At 35.5% G+C, this 19,455-nt stretch overlaps 3 protein-coding genes across 3 annotated transcripts; 1 reads left to right on the top strand and 2 right to left on the bottom strand.

Moving 5' to 3' along the window:
* Nucleotides 1-622: 622 nt before the first annotated feature.
* Nucleotides 623-5,164, bottom strand: LOC144434077 (isopentenyl-diphosphate Delta-isomerase 1-like). The gene is made up of 5 exons (XM_078122532.1): nt 5,075-5,164; nt 3,906-4,051; nt 2,996-3,088; nt 2,243-2,373; nt 623-1,793 (listed from the first exon to the last, which is right to left on the bottom strand). The coding sequence occupies exons 1-5, from the start codon at nt 5,161-5,163 to the stop codon at nt 1,476-1,478; spliced, it is 777 nt and encodes a 258-aa protein (XP_077978658.1). The 5' UTR covers nt 5,164; the 3' UTR covers nt 623-1,475.
* Nucleotides 5,165-5,275: 111 nt separating this feature from the next.
* On the top strand, nt 5,276-10,519 carry LOC144434386 (uncharacterized). Its single transcript, XM_078122836.1, has 9 exons — nt 5,276-5,369; nt 5,921-6,027; nt 6,221-6,366; nt 7,393-7,554; nt 8,084-8,214; nt 8,586-8,688; nt 9,043-9,260; nt 9,624-9,710; nt 10,429-10,519. The coding sequence occupies exons 1-9, from the start codon at nt 5,356-5,358 to the stop codon at nt 10,517-10,519; spliced, it is 1,059 nt and encodes a 352-aa protein (XP_077978962.1). The 5' UTR covers nt 5,276-5,355.
* Nucleotides 10,520-12,730: 2,211 nt separating this feature from the next.
* On the bottom strand, nt 12,731-19,091 carry LOC144434062 (uncharacterized). The gene is made up of 5 exons (XM_078122515.1): nt 18,992-19,091; nt 17,125-17,820; nt 15,169-15,265; nt 14,424-14,560; nt 12,731-14,049 (listed from the first exon to the last, which is right to left on the bottom strand). The coding sequence occupies exons 2-5, from the start codon at nt 17,650-17,652 to the stop codon at nt 13,858-13,860; spliced, it is 954 nt and encodes a 317-aa protein (XP_077978641.1). The 5' UTR covers nt 17,653-17,820; nt 18,992-19,091; the 3' UTR covers nt 12,731-13,857.
* Between the last annotated feature and the right edge of the window lie 364 nt (nt 19,092-19,455).

The raw sequence follows: 19,455 nt of genomic DNA, 5'->3' as shown, positions 1-19,455 counted from the left end.
TTTATAGCATCCATATCAAGTGTAAAAGTATACTGTTTCATTTACTAATGGACCACATTAGTAAGGTCACATGCTAGGCTTGTAAATAAACCCATTGAAAAAGTATACTTGTACACTTGATATGAATGATATAAACAAGCATAGCACATAGAGAAAGTGCTTTACTTCAGTGTTACTCGTTGTAGAACCCTTGGTCAGGATACAAGATCTGACTATTACCATGTTTGAGTGACCTCTGACCTGATGAATGCAGTTTATGGATTATATAGATACTCATTTCAAAATACTGATTCTATCTCAGCTGTACTCCTGAGATATAACAGGTGTTTGACACTCTATTCATCCTCCTTCATATAATTAAGATCTGACATCAGACACTATGTGTCCTTGTAAAATCTACAACAATTTCATCACCTGCTATACTCTGAGAATTCAATGTCTATTAACTGACTGAAATGATGAGAACCATATAAAAGTAATGAAGAGAGACAAAAACATTACACCAAGACTTGATATCGATTTATTTCTCAAAACACAGTATAAACCTGTTACATTGCACAAAGTGTGTTTGTTGTCAGTGGCAACTAATTTTAATAATAATATTGCAATAATAATAGTGCCCACTTCTAAACAAAATATCATATTTTTACTTTTTTAACCAATGCCAGTTGATCTGAAATGCAGCAGTAAAAAATAATTATTACAGACCATGCTTTTTAATCACCGACTCTCATAAAGGAGACTTGTGAGTACAAAATTGAAGTCAAATGGTTAACTCTAAATCAAGAATAGAATCACTGTCAACACAAACTATCCCTATTTCATATACACATGTAAATAATGCAAATATCTACACACACAAAAATTACTTTAAAAAAGTACCCTGTGTGAATGAAATAGATTATCACATATTGTAAATATGACTATGGCATGAAATCTGCTATTTTGAATTAATTATAAAATGGAAGTACATATGCAAATCAGGTTTCAAACGTGGTTCCTCTAGGGAATGGCGTTACTTTGTTGTTTTACAGTAAAAGCTTTGAATAACAACTACAGTGTGGAATTATTCGTTCAGGTGTTTGGTTTGAAACTTGGGTTGGACCAACTCTTACAGACTGTATAATCTATTACCGGTATCTCAATTAGTAATCTGTTCTTTTACAATATTCTTGTTCAGAATTTCCATGACATGTATTTCTTGACAGGTTATTTTGTCCCCTACATGAAGACCTGGTCATCATGACTCTTACGTGCAACTAAATATAGCTACTTTCCCCACACTGCCTAAACTGTAAGATACGTCATATCGTTCCGCCCTCACCTTGCGACTGATGTAGGAGAGTGCTCATCACGGCTTACGTTACAGACTACACACTACCCTAGTCAACAAATCAACATCCCTACTGTACCTAGTAATAAATTAATGTTCTTTTTAAATCCATCAATTTTACAACATCTATACTTTGCATACTTTACATTCTATGGATAGTTTGATGATCTCTAAATTGTCCTAAATTGTCCAGTTTCTGCCACCACTTGTATAAGAAATTATTAACAATCAGTTTAAACCATGGTGTCAACTTGATGCCATTCTTCTCTGAGTTTGCAATGAATTCTCTCAACTGTTCAATGTTCATGTATCTGTAATCTTGTACTTCATTTGGGTTAGGGTCAACGTTGACGGACTTCTGTAGAAATAGGATATAGTCGATTTCATGTTCTCCCCATTTACCATCAGATGGTGCCTTGTAATGTATTCTGGTTAAGTAATCAAACTCATCAATTGGTGCCTGAAAAGGGACATTTTAAAAACAAAGTTTATTATCATGAATGTCACAGATATCACTGATCAATCTAAGTTAATTAACAATTTATCTCATTCCTAATTTGACATACTGCATGCTTGCAAGCATGCTTAGTGGTTGTGCTAGGTATGTTTTATCTGTTCTGCTCTGTATTGATCATTTGGTGTCATTCATTTCAAAAGTTGACAGCCATATGTTACACCCATCCATCATGAGTTAGCAAGACTGAAATGATTGGTCATTGTGTGTAAACTCCTGTCAATCATAATTAGCATATGATTGACAGGAAGGCTGATAATGTTGAATCTGTCATCTTACTATGGATTTAGTCAATGCAAACGCATCATAACCTGTCCTGTAAACTTTGGCCTAACTTTCACATGTTATAAGGTTTAGTCCTTCATAAAAATGTACATCACATCTTGGATTCTCACCTGGCTTGGTGCAATGCCAAGTTCATGTTCAAGTTTTCTCTGGGCTGCTCTTTTGACTCCAAGGCAATCTTTGTCTTCAAGTTCACTCTCAAAGCTAAGAGGATGACTGCAGCATGTATTGGTCCAGTAGGCTGCAAATGGGAGACAAACAGAATAGTTATTGTTTCATCAAGCTCACTTTTAAAAGTTATATGGTTAACCGTAGTATTATTTAATTTGTCCCATAATTGGGGTACGTTAACAAAACATATTTGAGTTCACTTTCAAAGCTAAGTTGATGACAGTAACATGTATTGGTCCAGTAAGTTACACAGGGAGACAAAAATACATCAAAATGTTTTTGTTCTAGGTCTTTTTCAAATCTCAGTGGATAACTACAGCATGTATTGTTCAGTAAATAGCAATGAAAAGGTTGACAGTGACAAAGTGTGTGGTAGTTTCATGATGGATCTAAGGGTACTACAGACATTTGAACATAAAAAGGCTGCAGGCCAGCTACTTTCAACTAAGATAGGTCAGTAAGCCAGGTTACTTTAATCTTTCCCCATGTCAAAAAGTAACTCCACTTAAAGTTACACCTTAATCTGAAAAGTCCAGTTGTTGGTTCACTTTAGTGTCACTACCCGGTACTAGCTACCCCAACCACTCAATATCCCATTGGGAGCTATTAGTATATGCAGAAACAACGACTGGATCTTTCAGCCTACTTACAACTGAATATTATACATATTGGAGAAATAAAACTGAGCCTACCTGGAAAGGTAATTTTTTCATCTGCTCGTTGTTGTAGTAACAATTCACCATTTGGATTAAACAGAAAGACACTAAAAGCTCTGTGTAATAATCCTGATAAAAAATGATAAAGTACAGGGAAAAGGTTATCACAGATAGATATATTGATTGAATGATAAAACCAGCTACACAAGCCAAATTGTACGATGTTGAAACAGAAAATATGAGCTTTATACCCTTGCTGTTTCAAGTCACAACACATATTTATGTCATCAGTGAGCAATGATTGCATTGTTGGTTGTATACAAACAGAAAATATAGAATTTACACTTTGGTTGTGTAAAATAATAACAATACACCTCATGGTTTTACAGCACTCATAATATACGTCAAAACATTGAGTATCACTTGTTTCTTTCCTCTTTTTATCTTAAATTAAGTTTGGCAGGTAAATTTTACACTTTCCCATTCAACCAGAAAACACTCATGACATAAGTATTTTGTCAGTACTTGTTTTCACCTTGTAGTGACAAGGCCCCTCAGATTACTCATATTTTTATTGGCTGTACAAAAAAAAATAGTGTGTCAGGTACATCGTAGTCTGGATGCTAACTGTGGTCTAACCACAGTCGTAAACATACTGTATAGGAACTAGACTAGGTACACTGTGTTTGGGTACCCTAACTACATCAGTCAACTCCTACCAAAGTCACTGAGGATATCACAATCTATGAAAATATTGGAAATAATATTAAGGTATCTTTAGCATGCAACAAGATCTATCTGTAGTGGGTGATTTTACTTTCTTTTGAGTATTGCTTAGCATAGGTACACTCTATACACAGATTACAGTATTTCATTGATTTAATGATTAAACATTTCATTATACAATGTAGAAAACATCTAAAATTGCCGGGAAGTAAATTTTTACCTTTGTCAATGTTTTCCATTAAATGACAATTCTTCTTAGAGTCGGATCCGATGACTTTATCATTTTCATCTATCAAAATACATTCTTCTTTCATCAATTCTACTTGAGTGTCATCCAAACCCTGCAGTACATCAGTTGCCATGGTTCTACTTTGTCCAAACAGAAATTTACTGTTTACAATTTACCAGTTACTACATCATATGATTCAAACATCAGATCAGCTAACATCACATCATACATGTATAACATTACAGCACACTACATCAGATCAGATAACTTCACATTGTATAACACTGCAGCACACTACATCATATCATGCCTGCCATATATCATATTGTATGATATACATTCATATCATACCATATCATATACAATACAATCCATATCATAATATCCATATTGCATTCCCACAGTCTATATCACAATCACATGATGCATGTCAGTAAATAAGGAAGTCAAATAACAAAATATCACTCGAGTGATGACAGCGTAAATTTCTAAAATTACAAAATATTTTAAATAATTCTCCACTTGTTATGCCTGTTTACAGATTATGAATGTTAAATTTTTTCTAAATGTGTAAAGGGTTGAAGGACTTATGTTCTGTCTAGTCCCATAGACCATGTCAGCACGGCCACAGGCACTTGAATCAAACTGTATGATTTTATTTTTTTAAATGTATAGTAATAATTTATTACTATACATTTTATGATAAAATCATACAGTTTGATTCAAGTGCCTGTGGTATCACCCACTGAATCATACTTTCATACATACGTACCAGTTCCATTGCATTATACGGTATGTAACACACATACAATAACTTAAGATTAACAATAGCAGGGAATATTGTCAATGTCATACAATAATTCATTTGTCAGAATTAACAATGTGCATTGTGAATTTGTGTACAATGCGATCTGAAAATCAAAGGGTTGCGGTTACTATGTGATTGTATAGAAATATTTGCATATTATTCCTACTTCCGAAAATTAAATATTGTCAATTGATTAGATGGCTTTTGGAGATAGTATTATTATCTCAACTTATATAACTCACGTGTGATTTTGTCGTGGACAAATTAAATCCTAACACTGTATAACGTACTGATCTAATGTGCTCTACGAAAAGCTTAAAATACAAGTCAAAACCTTGATGCTAGACCTTACCTTGCAGCGATATTCCTTAATGTGGACTTTTGTGACGACAGTAGTCGTCGGAAGAGATTCAAATGCACAGCTGATCGTGTTGGCATCATGTTGACTGGTTCTCAAATATCAGGTGATACTAGCCTCGTTTTCAAGAGACAGAAACCTTTGACCTGGAAATCAGCTGCGTTAAGTTGGGGGCGTGGCTTTGTATGCATTCACCTCTGGTTGTGAAAACAGACTGACACCACGTTGCTGCAAGTTTGTCCTGTTTTGATCCCAGTGTCTTTGTTTTAGCCAAGATGACAGATCACAGGTGTGTTTCTAAATTTCATTTTCATGCTCACAAAACAAAGATGGTAATATAACTAAAATTGCATGAGTAAACTTGTAATGAACGGTAGGGGAAACATTAAACATGACTTAGCACTTTAACACATATTATTAGAATACATGAATAAATCAAAATAACATTACGTTTGTATAGACGTCTCTAGAGAAAATTATAAAAGTAAAATTAAGTCCAAGTGGACCTAAACTGTTCAATCCTAATACGACACAATCTCCCGTACCCTACTTTCCATAATTTGTCATACAACTCATTCAAAAGCAATAGAAACATTTCAATTAAGAATTTTGTGACATGCATCATCATAAAGATGTAAATTATAATGAAGTTAAATGATATGTATTATAAATTATTGAAATTCTTATGACATAATTGAACAATAACTAAAGGTGTACAAACATGTAGATAGAGAAGAGAGCAAATTTTGCAACTGTGTATTCAATACATATTAAGTTTCAATTCATGTGTCAATGTTTTAATTTAACGACTGGTATGTGTGCAACACTTTGTTATTACAGTCTTCAATCAACATATGTTGACGGTTTCCATGACAAAGATGCAGTGATGAAGATGAAGTATTCTAATCTTGGAGAAACTGGTATGAAAGTCTCTAGCCTCAGTTTTGGTAAGTTGAAATTACATGTCCAAGTCTCAAGATCTATTTAAAAAGCTTCAAACCTTTACTTCATTTGCTCTTTTCACAGATTTTTTCAATTTGATCATTTGATAAATTTACCAGCAGCTGTTACACCATCCCATGTTATAATACACCAATTGTATTCCTTTAACCAATTTGCCTCATCTTTCTCTGTCTTTAGGTGCATCATCTCTTGGTAGTGTCTTCCATGATACCGATGAATCAGAGTCTATACAAGTTGTGCACCATGCTGTCAAAAGTGGTATTAATCTTATAGACACTGCACCATGGTATGGGCATGGCAAATCAGAGACAGTTCTAGGCAAGGTATGATAAAGTCTAGTGCTATCCATGCAATAAATTATCTCTATTTAAAGAGGTGGCAGAGATGATTTGATACCACAGGTAGCATCTAGACTATAGGTATATGATAGTGTCATATCAATCATTTAATTGGCATTTTCACTCCTATCTATCTATCTATCTATCTATCTATCTATCTATCTATCTATCTATCTATCTATCTATCTATCTATCTATCTATCTATCTATATATATATCTATCTATCTATCTATATCTACCTATCTATCTATCTACCTACCTACCCATCCATCCATCCATCCATCTATTGATCTATCTATCTATCTATCTATCTATCTATCTAGCTCTATCTATCTATATCTATCTACTTATCTATCTACCTACCTACCTATCTACCTACCTATCCATCCATCCATCCATCCATCTATCTATTGATCTATCTATCTATCTATCTATCTATCTATCTATCTATCTATCTATCTATCTATCTATGTCTGTCTGTCTATCTATCAGTTTTTAAAATATTTTGGTTTGCATTCTCTTTCATTCATATAATTCTTTAGTTCAGGTATTGCATCAGTACCTGGCATCTCTCTCCAACATCTATGTACATTGTATAGACAAAATGCTGGACTATCTGATCTCTCCATGACTAGGATTTCTTCATCTTACCACTAGAGGGCAGTACATTCTGCCTGTAGAATCTGGTCAGTATTTATTTATTTACAGATTAATGCATGACTTGTGTAGCAAATTTTGGTGTTTGTGCTAAGGTTTGGGACATCTGGTAAAACTTTTTGTACTTTGTACTAATTTTGATAGGAATCTGTACACTTATAAGGTCAGGCAGAGTTTACCACCTTTATCGGTCTCGATAAGAAAACTTGAAAATGAAAAATAGTATTGCCAAATATGTATAGATTTATTACAATGAACAAAATAAGTTTGAAGATCTTGTAGTCAAGGTGATATTTGAAATCTTCCATGAAAGTTGCACCAAAAATTATATATATATATTTTTTTTTTGACAGGCATTGAAAGGAATCCCAAGGGAGGCATACTATATTACAACTAAAGTGTGCAGATATCAACCCAATGTTGATGAAATGTTTGATTTTACAGCAGAAAGGACTATACAAAGTGTAGATGAAAGTTTACAGAGACTTGGTCTTGACTACGTCGATGTTATTCAGGTAAAGTTAGTCCCATACCAATATAGAAGATTACCTACTTTGTAGTAATTTTCAATAATCTGATTAAAGAGGAGACTCGATTTGCTGTATTTACTGTATTTTACATCTACTTTGCCTTTTGCTGTATGTCCTCTTTCATTTATACACTGTGTCACCACGAGAAAAATAGTTATATTTCGTCAATGTCACACTGTCACCACTTTCTTCAAGGTCACACTGTGTCACCACTTTCTTCAAGGTCACACCGTGTCACCACTTTCTTCTAGGTCACACTGTGTCACCACTTTCTTCAAGGTCATCCAATGTATCAACTAAAGTGAGCATAAAGGACAATTAGATTTTACATATAATCAGATTGTAAGTATTGTACAGTATGGATGTACATGAAACAGTCAACAAAACATAAATGTATAAAAACATCTCCATATTAAAGTTCCTGCATCAAAAACAAAAATAAGCAGGACTATTTGCTACTATTTCCAAATACAGTATTACTTTGACTAAATTGTCTTCATGTTTTAAAAAATAGGTTCATGACATGGAATTTGCACCAAACCTTGATATTGTCCTTAATGAAACACTACCAGCATTGCAGAAAGTCAAGGATGCCGGGAAAGCTAGATTTATAGGAATAACAGGATATCCCATGGATAATTTCAGGTAAGGAAATGATAGAGTCATCCTATGGATAATGTGAGATGTTATTTATGATGAGGAACTTTGTGTTCAGATTAATCAATGCCAAACTGTTAACATAACTGACAAGATTGGGGGGAGGGGGGGGTGTTACTAGTGATTCCATTCAGTCACAACAAAACACTCCAGTATATGTGATTGCCTGTGTTTTCCTTACCAAAGGGTGTGCATAAGGTTCTTTCAGGGAAAGCAACCTACCAAAGCGTCTGTGTGGTCAGATTCCCAGATAGGGAAGGGACAATGTGATAATTGCATGTATTCTATACACTTATAACCACTGACTACTAGTTAAGCAATAGAGAATTAGTTGTGAATATTTTTTTATTTATTTTCAGGGAAGTGATTGATAAAAGTAGAGTTAAAATTGACACCATCCTGACGTACTGCCATTGTTCAATGAATGATTTCTCACTGTTAGATCACCTGACATATTTCAAGGTAGGTCAGAGGTTAAAAGATGAGAAACTTCTTCCCTTCAGACCCGTCAACAAACACTACAAAATACACATAACTCACTGCCGAAAACAAAAAATAATACCGGTACAATATCACATAACAAAAGGATTGTGAAATAAACAAACTAAGAGATGCAAAATGAACCCGTGAACAGATATTACAAAATACACATAACTCACACACACTGCTGACAACAAAAAATATTACATCGCATAAAGACAGAATTGTGAAATAAACAAACACTTAAAATAAAATAACTAGTCATTTGCCAATGAAATTGACAAGATAGAATTTGTGACTATTATGTTTTTGGACTATTTTATGTTCATCCATTAGGACAAGAGTGTTGGTGTTGTCAATGCGTCTCCAATCTCTATGGGTTTACTATCAAATCGTGGCCCACCATCTTGGCACCCAGCCACAGTGGAGATAAGAAATGTTTGTAAAGAGGCTGTAGAGTACTGCCAAACTAAAGGAGTTGATATATCAAAACTAGCTATGCATTTTACACTAAACCAAGAGGGGGTGCCAACAACTCTTGTAAGCACTGCCAGGTGAGTTTCACAGTTTCCTGATTTTTTTCCCGTTCTCTTGTATTTGAGATATACTAAATATGCAAGATAATATGATTTGTGTTAATGTTTCTTTCCTAAAAATTTTGATTTTACATTTTTTTTGCCCAGTAACAAATGTTTTTGAATAAATCAATGTCTAGTGTATACTATAATCATAGATACTTTCCAATGTCTGTGCTATAAGTTACTGCTAATACATTAATATGTTGGAAAAAATACAAATTTGAAATCAATGTTAAAGATGAAAGAGAACATGAAGATGAAACTAGTGGGGGATTATATCACTACTTTTGCAATTTTTTTATGTCATTAAACCCATTATGCAAATTGAATCCTTTCCAGCATGAAAAACCTTCAAGTCAATCTGAAAAGTGTCCATGAAGTTTTATCAACAATTGAAAAAGAGACTTTGGCATATGTGATGGATAAGTAAGTGTAATGATGTATTCATTTACTGCTGTCACACTGTGTAAACCTATTTTCTATGACCAATAGTATAACTTAGGATTTAATAGGAAAATGCTAGCACTTCACCAAGATAAGTGAGCGTGAGAGTGGGAGTGGGAGTGGGGATGGGAAGAGATGATTGAATAACAGGGTAATGATGTAGACTTGACTTTCCATACAATTCAGACAATGGTCTATTCTTCTAACCTAAATTAATGACAATTAGTTATACACTTCATGGTAATGTGTGTGACTTCCATTGTGTATTCATGAATTTGTGAGTAATTTCACAGATTAGTGCACAATGGACAGGATAGTCCGAACGTGGGTCACTGTAAGTCTTAGTCTGTAAGGTACGCCGTGACGGGGTGCCCTCAAACATCAGGCAACCCCTAACACCTGTGAGAGGAGGCCGGTGAGGGCGAAAAGTCACGACGTATCTTACAGTCTATGTAAGTCTTAGACTGACCTAAAGCAGCATACTGTGTGCTGGGACTGTGTGAAGGCAGCATACTGTGTGCCGGGACTGTGTGAAGACATTAGGGCAGTCAAAGCGTGATTTAGTGTAGTCCCAGATGAAAAGGCAGATTAAGTCCGGTTTTAGTTTAAGAATACAAGATTCATGTTTTATAGATTGGATATGTCACCTGTATATTTTCAGCATTTCCATTATAAACCATCAATAATTCTTCTTCTACAGGTACTTTAAACCATTAGGCAACAAAACTTGGGAAGGGATAGAAGTTGCAGACTACAGACAGAATTTAACGAAATCAGAAAATCAACAATGAAATAAAACTGTTTAGAAACACTATAGCTGTGAACCTCATGAAATAAACTTTCTTTTTTAAAACGCACTGTGTACATTTTGGTGTTTGGTATGTGTGTGATGTGGTAATCATATACTTGAAGACAAGGTATAACGAGAGCACAAAATATTGTATATTGACAATTTTTAAATTGAAATATTGAGATGCATATAATTTCAATAATTCTGTAAATTATGTATTGGCACTTGAGACTGAAAGATCAACTGTTGTGAACGTTCCTCTCATCCCTTTCCACAAGGGGAAGGATAATTATATGGATGCCCCTGGCAACACACTTTACAGTCTACTGGTACTTTTTCATATTAAAAAAAATTGTCTGTAATGACCTTTCATTGATGAGGTTATGACCTTTCATCGACATGTTCATAACCTTTATCAACATCAATCATCTGATTTTCTAAGCACATTTAACTTTACTTCTTTCACTTATCTGTCATTTTACTTGTATATTTCACTGACTGTTGTTGATTACATATTTGTCTTCTAATTCTTTTCATTTCTTTCCAAATTTATCAATTATTAAGTGGTTAAAAAATTAATGGCATGAATGTAAAACAATTGACATTCTCAAATTTACATGATAAATAGATTACAGGTATTTCTTTCTGTATAGAAAACGTAAACAGGTAAGGAGGCCTCTGTTTATTTGTGAAAATCTGTGTTGATCAAGTGTGTAATGTTTCAATTTAAAAATATGATCCCGTGTAGTGTGAAAATAGAACCATGAATTAAATTTACCTTTTGCATCATTTCCTTGAATTATATTTGGTGTGATATACATATTTCTATCAATATTTCATCATGGCCATGGCTTTAATATATGTGACCTTGTCCTGTAACATGTGTAATCATTTATATACAACTTTTATAAATATAATTCTGTGTGATTTGTATAACATCTGGAGTAATACATCTGTGATACAAGTCATGAAATAATTTTGTCTCAATACTTCCTCATACGCGTTAGAATTACACAGCGCCCTCAAGCGACGCATACATCGTGTCTTTTGTTTGTACTTTAAACCTGTATTTTTGAAACAAGTTGATTCCAAATCGTAAAGATGTGTCACCTATTGATTTCCGGTTTATTTTGGAAATTCGGCTGGAAGAGTTCAGTACTGCACTAACTATCAAATATTGACGATATTAAAGATTGAAGTCAATCGTTGGGATTGGGTTATGTTTTGATATACAGGTTTTATATTGGGAATCCTGTTTTGGCACGTGTAAGCATGAATCGAAGTTTTTAAGTAGTAGTGTCTAAGATCAGTTCGAATGTAGAAAGCTGACGCCTCGTTAAACCTGGGCCATGCAAATGCTTTGACATCAGACCATTTCCTTATCAAAAATAGAACACCTTATTAAAGTTAAGAAATCCCATAATCATGTAATTTCACTTGCCATATTCCTTCATTTTCGTAAAGCAGCCCTAAATGTTTTATGGAGTTATGAAACATGACAGTTAATCATTCAACAAAGCTTGCAGTGCGAAGGCACTGTGTGTGTGTGTGTGTGTGTGTGTGTGTGTGTGTGGAAGTGACGCATTCTGTTAGTGGGCAATGTACTGCCAGACTTAAAGTGGCACAAGCTGAGTTTATATCTTTGCATTCAGCTGAAGTGACAAAACTTATGATAAAACCTCATTTAAACTAGTGTTATTGTTGATGCATGCCTTCTATGGCATTACAGATATCTTCTGGTAAGGTACACTGAGTACTAGTATTGCTATGAGAACAGTTGATTACATCATGGGTCCCCCTAATACACCCATGATTACATATGAATTTCCGCAACATTTTCTATACGTATTAAAATGACGTCATCAGACCGCTTCTCAGTGCAATTTTAACATCAGGCGTGATTTCAGCGAATATTTCAAATGATTAAATAAAGTACGCTTTCAGTAACTATGACACCGTGAGTACGTTTTGAATATGCAACAAAAATTGCGCATAAACTCATCTTGTGCCCCCTTTAATAGCGGAGTTTACGGTTTTTGACGTGAATACACAATTTGGTTTGTCCCGTTTATTTCAATTTCAACATGCAATTCCGTCATGAATCCAATTAAAAAACCTTTATTGTCACAGTGTCGATAAATACATATAACTGTCAGAAATAAAGGACTATAATATAATATACAGTTCCATTCATTTATTTCAGCACTCGGATCATCAATCAAAACAGCTCTAATGTATTTATATACATACAATGAATGGTCGTTCTCCACAAATGTAATTACATGGAAACACACTTAATGCATGGCACACACAATTAATATAGCTTTTAAAACGGCTTGTCAAACCGTGAACTGTAAATTACAAGTAATGCAAAACGTTCCCGGTAGTTGATGTACCGAATTTACAAAAGAAAGTAATACATTCTTTCATTCATTCTTTCTTTCAAAATAACAACGCCATTAATTGTTGAACTATTTGTATATCTCTCTAGTCCATTTCAGACTCTTTGCGACCTAGTCTCCATTCATTCAAAATCACACACTCTGACAGACGTATATATTGCTGGACGTAAATTCAATTTGGAAAGCTTTGAACGATATGCAAAATGAGTGGGCATGTATGTCATATTTCAGGAGTCGTGAAAGGTGAAACGAACAAAAAAAATCACTTTGATAATATCGGCACCTTGCACATTGCATATCGTATAATTATGATGTATTGTTTATTTCATTCTGAATGTATATTTCATTAATAAAAATTAAGTGATTTTAATAGGTGAAATATACCCAATTTCAGAACATAATCAAATTTTAATTAAACGAACACTCAATCTGATGGACGAATTTATGATCTATAGAAGAATGGTGTAAATACATGTAATGCCAATAGATGTATCAGCACGTCAATATGTCATAAAATTGAATATAAACCTGATACGATTGCAGAATCAGGATTTGGACGGATTCAGGTTAAAATCACGTGAAAATATCACACATTTTAGTTTCACAAAAACCAACCAATTACATCATGATCCGACTGCTTGTTAAATCCGACAATGAAATCTGACAAAGCCCTTACATCTAGATCTATAGGAGGCAAACCTTTGATATGGCGGGAAAGCCTTACTACCTCAGCTCAATCTGCCAATTAGATTTGTCACTGTGGTTTATCGTTCGGTTCTTGATGTTTAGAAAGTCTTTAACAAATTGTACAGTTCACCATGAAGTACAAGATATCGAGTTAGCATACAGCTAGTAATTTCAAATTAGCAACAAGCCCGATTTGACACAGAAGTTAGGAAACCAATATTTTTAGAAACGTTTTCTTTATCTGTTTACGTTAACTCATCGCAGTTGCTGCAAGTAAATCCTCTTTAAGTAATTCCTGTTCTCTTAATTCTTTTCTTTCCTCTTCTAATTCTTTTTCTATCCTCTCTCTCGCTTCCCTTTCCTTTTCCCACTTTCTTGCTAGTCTGTCTTCTATCGTCTCCATGAGGGCGCTGTGTGGAGACCGATGCTCTCTTCGGTGTCTCTATTACAAACAAATACATGAAATACAAAAGAACTATAAGTTTCCTAAATAACATTTTATTCACCCGTCTCTCAATCCATCCAAATACCCACTCACCAAATCACGCATGCATATACACAGACATATGCATCTATTCACTTACCCGCCCAAAGACTCACCCACACCCACACTCTCTCTCCCTCTCTCTCTCTCTCTCTCTCTCTCTCTCTCTCTCTCTCTCTCTCTCTCTCTCTCTCTCTCTCTCTCTCTCTCTCTCTCTCTCTCTCTCTCTCTCACGCGCGCGCGCACACACACACACACACACACACACACACACACACACACACACACACACACACACACACACACACATACATACATACATACATACATACCGTAAATGCTCCTGATTTAGTTGGCCATTTCTCTCTTGGCATAAGCAGATCGGGTTCATAACGAGGTTTAGGTTTCATTGGTTCTCCCATCTGTTGTCCCATTGAACGGGGGTCGATTGGTTGTTTTAGTCCATAAACTGTAAGGAATATTGGTTTTACAGTCAAAAATGAGTTGATGACCCAAAGTTTGACCTTAGACGGCTATAGTGCAAAATACATGTAAAACGTGTAATACTACGTTTTGTCGATGGTAGACTAATAAAACTAATCTGTTTGTAAGTGCGTTTTTTAAAAGTTAAAATATTCTCTTGGGAGGAATTCTTCAGTAATCTTTACACCGATTGTTACGTGTGTATACGTAATCGATCAAATATATTAATAAGCTTAGTTTTGCAAAGCGTGGATGGGATATGGGTGTCAGTAGGTACATCACTTCTCAAGGCTAGCAGTGACTATACACTCTAAAGCTGACATTCGCATTTGCTATGCTTTGATGAACACACACAATACCTCTGTATAAGTATATTCTTCCCTAGCGTTGAAAGTCCTTCGGGCATGTCATCTCCTACCACTTGCTTTAGGACAGAATAAGCCCCGAAGGATGGGTTGGACTTCAGACACATTGTTGGCCAATATTTAGATCACTGATTCCATTCAAACCACGCTGTCTGCCATGCATATACGCACATTAGAGTCATTTATCAATTGATGACATGACATGAAATAGTAGATAAATAATACTTACTAATATCTAAACGTTCTGTTTTAAACTTCAGGTTATAGGGGTCATGCTCCTCAAATACGTCAAATTCTGGTAAACCTAATGCTGTCAATGGAGGATACTGTGGATATAAATGTATGGAAAGAACATGCATCGATTAATGTATTGTTAAAAACCAACAACAAAAGTGCAAATGACATATCTTTTTAGTGACCCCCTTACAGGCATCTATCTATCTATCTATCTATCTATCTATCTATCTATCTATCTATCTATCTATCTATCTATCTATCTATCTATCTATCTATCTATCTATCTATCTATCTATCTGTCTGTCTGTCTGTCTGTCTGTCTGTCTGTCTGTCTGTCTGTCTTTTGTCCCTGTGGGCTAAAAAGACCAAATTATAATTATTTAAAAGTCGAACTATGGAGGTCAGATAAACATCCAGTCTATTCAACTCAGAACTTTAAAATTATACCAATATCCCAACACTGGATGCCATGAATACAAAACACTATTATTTTTATTATTGATTATTCCGTATCTTACAGCCACGTCCATCGAGTGCAATATATATATCAATCAGATAACGCAAGTCTTTTAGCTTGCCCGGAGTTGAATGGAGCTCTTGGTCTCACGGCAGCCGATGTCTCTGTCTCTAGGAACGGAGCTATGTGTAAACAGGTGTTGATTCTAAAGTAAAATCAGACTCCATAAATCATTCCACCTTTGTATCCCAGCTTTAGAATTAATGTAGTAAGATGGATTGTGTTGTCTCTATGCAGTGTTTGAGGAGTTACATGACATGATACATTGATGACACCGATGTCATCTCTGAAATGTTACTCATGGAATAATGCAGAAAACGTGTTTTCCATGTATTGCTCGATTACTTAAATATAACTATGACACTGTTTGGTCTAATAACGACATTTATGCATGTACTATCAGTCATCATTAAAAATCGAAAGACATCCTTCTCCGGCAAACGTAGTATCCATGACAACTATGGCAAACAGACGTACGTTGCCATGACACCTGTTATCTGACACTTCCGACTCTGTGGTTATACCGTTATTGGATCGGTTGTATTCATTTGATTTGCAATCTGTGACAAATAGTCAGTAAACATGTCATTAGATGAATGTCGTCGTCATGTTGGCATTTCATTTGGTATGATTTAAAGTGATGTTGCCAGACTGATATTCGACTCGTTTGTATTTTTACATGGCTATTATGACACATATACGCCGGAACTTTCATCTCACTTTACAAGACATTATGCTAAAAATCGATAAAACTGGCGACGCGATTCAATAAAAAAAATGCCTTACTATAGGTAAATGGAATTAATATTCTATTTCAAACTGCACTTTACTCTTTTAAGTGCGCCTTACCACTCTCAGCATTTCCCAAGAAATACGACACAGCTTTGTTTAAACCGACGGATATTCATAGTTCATATTGTTCTCTTCACATTTCCTTGTCTCCTAAATCATATATTTTAGTACCGTGGTGGTTATACATTTCTTGGATGTAGTATTAAAGTGTGATGCGTAAATAGTATGGTATTCTTGAAAATCAAATTTTTAAACAGTGACGTAACTATATAATATACACTTGATATAAATATTCACAAGAAATAAACATGTGTTTATAAATGAACAGAAGGCAACCATCACATTTTTGGTTTTGGCTGAACTACCATAAGGCTAACCTAGAGTCAACAAGTCGTGCGGCGACTTTTACAACCACTTCCCCCCACACACATACACATACACATACACATACACATACACATACACATACACATACACATATGTGTGTGGGGGGGGAGACGAGAGTCAAAATCTCCACACGACTTTAATCTAGGTTGCCATAGGGTTTGGTTAAGAATATGGACACCAGTAAGTATATGTCTAACTCATTACATGTACATTGTAGGTACGTAAGATTTGAAGATAGAAAGCACCACCTACCCCTCTAAAATCGTGTGGTTTTGGCATTACATATTTCTCTTTCGGATACACACCATCTTTCACAAACATAAGTTTAGCATCGTATGGATCTGGTATCCTAAATCTTGTAGTAAACATTGTACTTTCTGGTCGCCTCTCATCCAGTAAAAATGGTAAAACTTTTGGCTGAGGTTTCCTAATTCTTTTCTTATAGTCCCCAGGAAATGTGCCGTATTTCCATGGCATCATACATTCCTTTGTATTCCTCTTTGGGGGGTTTGGCCTCCACACCTGAGGACGGAAATCGGGAGGAGGGCGTTTCCAGATATCATCATCAGGAGGAGGTTTCCTTAAAGAGTACGTGTCACTTCTAGTGACTATAAGATTGTCAAAGGCATTAAAATGAGTTTTGTTGTTAAATCCGAAAGGTCTGATAAATAGGCTATGGCTACTCCTATGACTGGACGCACGACTACGGTTGCTCTTAGCGGACGATTCTCTTGACGGTGCCGAACGTTGATCGACTGCTGGTAGTTCGTTGTCTTCCATCTTGTCACAAAGATAATGTAAAACTATAGCCACAATTGTTCTTCACACAGGTACCTCTACTCGCCTATCGCATAACACTATCTGATAAACATTGCATAGGCGGTGTCATTCAGCTCATGTGTCGTATGACTGCCCACAGCCTATAGCTACGACGTCACTACAATGGCCCTACAAATGTAAAGAAGCGGCAAAGTTATTCCAAATTCATGCTCAGTATAGAAAAAACAAATGCGATACGTTAATCATGGAAAAGTTGCCTACTAAAATAACCACAATAATAAATACAGTAGTCATCATTACTAAATGGAAATATATATTTTGTTATCCTCTACACGTAGTTCCAAGCAAATTCTCTGAACAATCGATTTCCGCAATCCGCAATCAAATTTCCTGAACAAAAACCATGAATAAATGGCCTCAAGGAAGGGACGATAAGTAGTTTGTCCTTCGCCAGCCCCTGTTATGTACATATTGCAATGTTTAAGGTGTCTGCATAGATGTTTGACGTACAGGTACCCCGTCTACGTGTATAATCACAGTTGCTACCCACATATGAATACAAAACCGTGTGTTTAACTGGTTTCACCTCCCCTTCCCCTCCGGCGTTATCGCACCAGTCGTACAGCTTTCAAATCAACAAACCACAGCGGCACGGCAATGATTAATATTCGTGTCGCTGATTACATCCCACAAACCCGAGGACAAGGTGTAACTAGCATAAATGCGACCTCTTGAACTACGATCAAACAAGTTGACAACATGCAAGATGGAGGTTGGACAACATGACAATATAACACTTCTCGCCCCCACTGTATGCAACATTGTTCTTACACTAAAAAACAACGGGTATCTCTGTTCGACATGTCACAAACACACCTTCTTATCCTAAGCACGGTGTAGTCATACGTAACTTTGAGTAACAACGTGTGTACACTACAAACAAATAACTGTTTAAACACAGCTCTAAATACCTCGTCTACCAGCTAGTTACTCACAGTATAAAGATTGTATGGCTTCTCTCAATCAAAAAACAAATAAATAACGTTCCTCCAAAACCCGGATCTTGAACAATTTTGTTGACTTGTGATTAAAATTTAAGTAAGAGTTATAATTCTGAATTTACACATGTAGCCAAAAAGTGGACGGATTATAGTTCCCGCGGTTTGTCATTTCACCGTCTGTATCGGCCATTAAAGTCAAACCCAATAGCCTCGACTATTGTCACTACAGTGTTCGCCACATAGAGGGTTAATCGTCCAATTGACTATGTATCCATTGTTCAGCTTCCCAAGTCCAAGTACTTGTCGTCATCTTTTTAAATTGAGAAAATTTTACTCACCGAAATACGTCTACAGAGGCAGTCAGCAATTCCCCTGTCTTCAGTGTCACTAGCTCATGTACTAGTACCGATCATAAATAATGTACACACCAAATGCCGGGGTATTGTTTAACTCGCCGGTCTGTTGGCGTCTGCCGTTTCTGTGGTGATGGACGATACTATATAGCGTATAGGGAAATACGTGCAGTCCTGTGATATCTTCAAATTATATTGTTCCAATATTTGGTAAAATCTCTCTACCTTTATTCTTTTATTGCAATACTTGCCCATTATCACGCAAAGAGAGTTAGCGTGGAGTAAAATAAAGTGCGGGAGTTGGAAAAAAGCAATAGGGGTCCTCCCTATTCAACAGGTGGTGCGGTCCTCAGTAAGAATTTCAATAGCAATCAATGAAGCCTACCTGTATAGCAGGGTGTATTGCTTGCCGGTTATTGTTACGTTCCTCATTATTGACATGTTTAACC

Source organism: Glandiceps talaboti, chromosome 4, assembly GCF_964340395.1.
Source record: "Glandiceps talaboti chromosome 4, keGlaTala1.1, whole genome shotgun sequence".
Classification (NCBI taxonomy): domain Eukaryota; kingdom Metazoa; phylum Hemichordata; class Enteropneusta; family Spengelidae; genus Glandiceps; species Glandiceps talaboti.
Note: the sequence above shows the minus strand (reverse complement) of the source record. Positions and strands in the feature narration are given on the sequence as shown.

Coding starts and splice junctions, on each gene's coding strand:
- LOC144434077 (XM_078122532.1), bottom strand. CDS start 5,163: ATGATGCCAACACGATCAGCTGTGCATTTGAATCTCTTCCGACGACTA. Junction 3,089..3,905: donor AATGGAAAACATTGACAAAG/GTAAAAATTTAC, acceptor ATTTTTTATCAG/GATTATTACACAGAGCTTTT. Junction 2,374..2,995: donor TGAAAAAATTACCTTTCCAG/GTAGGCTCAGTT, acceptor TCCCATTTGCAG/CCTACTGGACCAATACATGC.
- LOC144434386 (XM_078122836.1), top strand. Junction 8,689..9,042: donor ATCACCTGACATATTTCAAG/GTAGGTCAGAGG, acceptor TTCATCCATTAG/GACAAGAGTGTTGGTGTTGT. Junction 9,261..9,623: donor ACTCTTGTAAGCACTGCCAG/GTGAGTTTCACA, acceptor AATCCTTTCCAG/CATGAAAAACCTTCAAGTCA.
- LOC144434062 (XM_078122515.1), bottom strand. CDS start 17,652: ATGGAAGACAACGAACTACCAGCAGTCGATCAACGTTCGGCACCGTCA. Junction 15,266..17,124: donor AACCACACGATTTTAGAGGG/GTAGGTGGTGCT, acceptor TTATATCCACAG/TATCCTCCATTGACAGCATT. Junction 14,050..14,423: donor CTAAATCAGGAGCATTTACG/GTATGTATGTAT, acceptor TGTTTGTAATAG/AGACACCGAAGAGAGCATCG.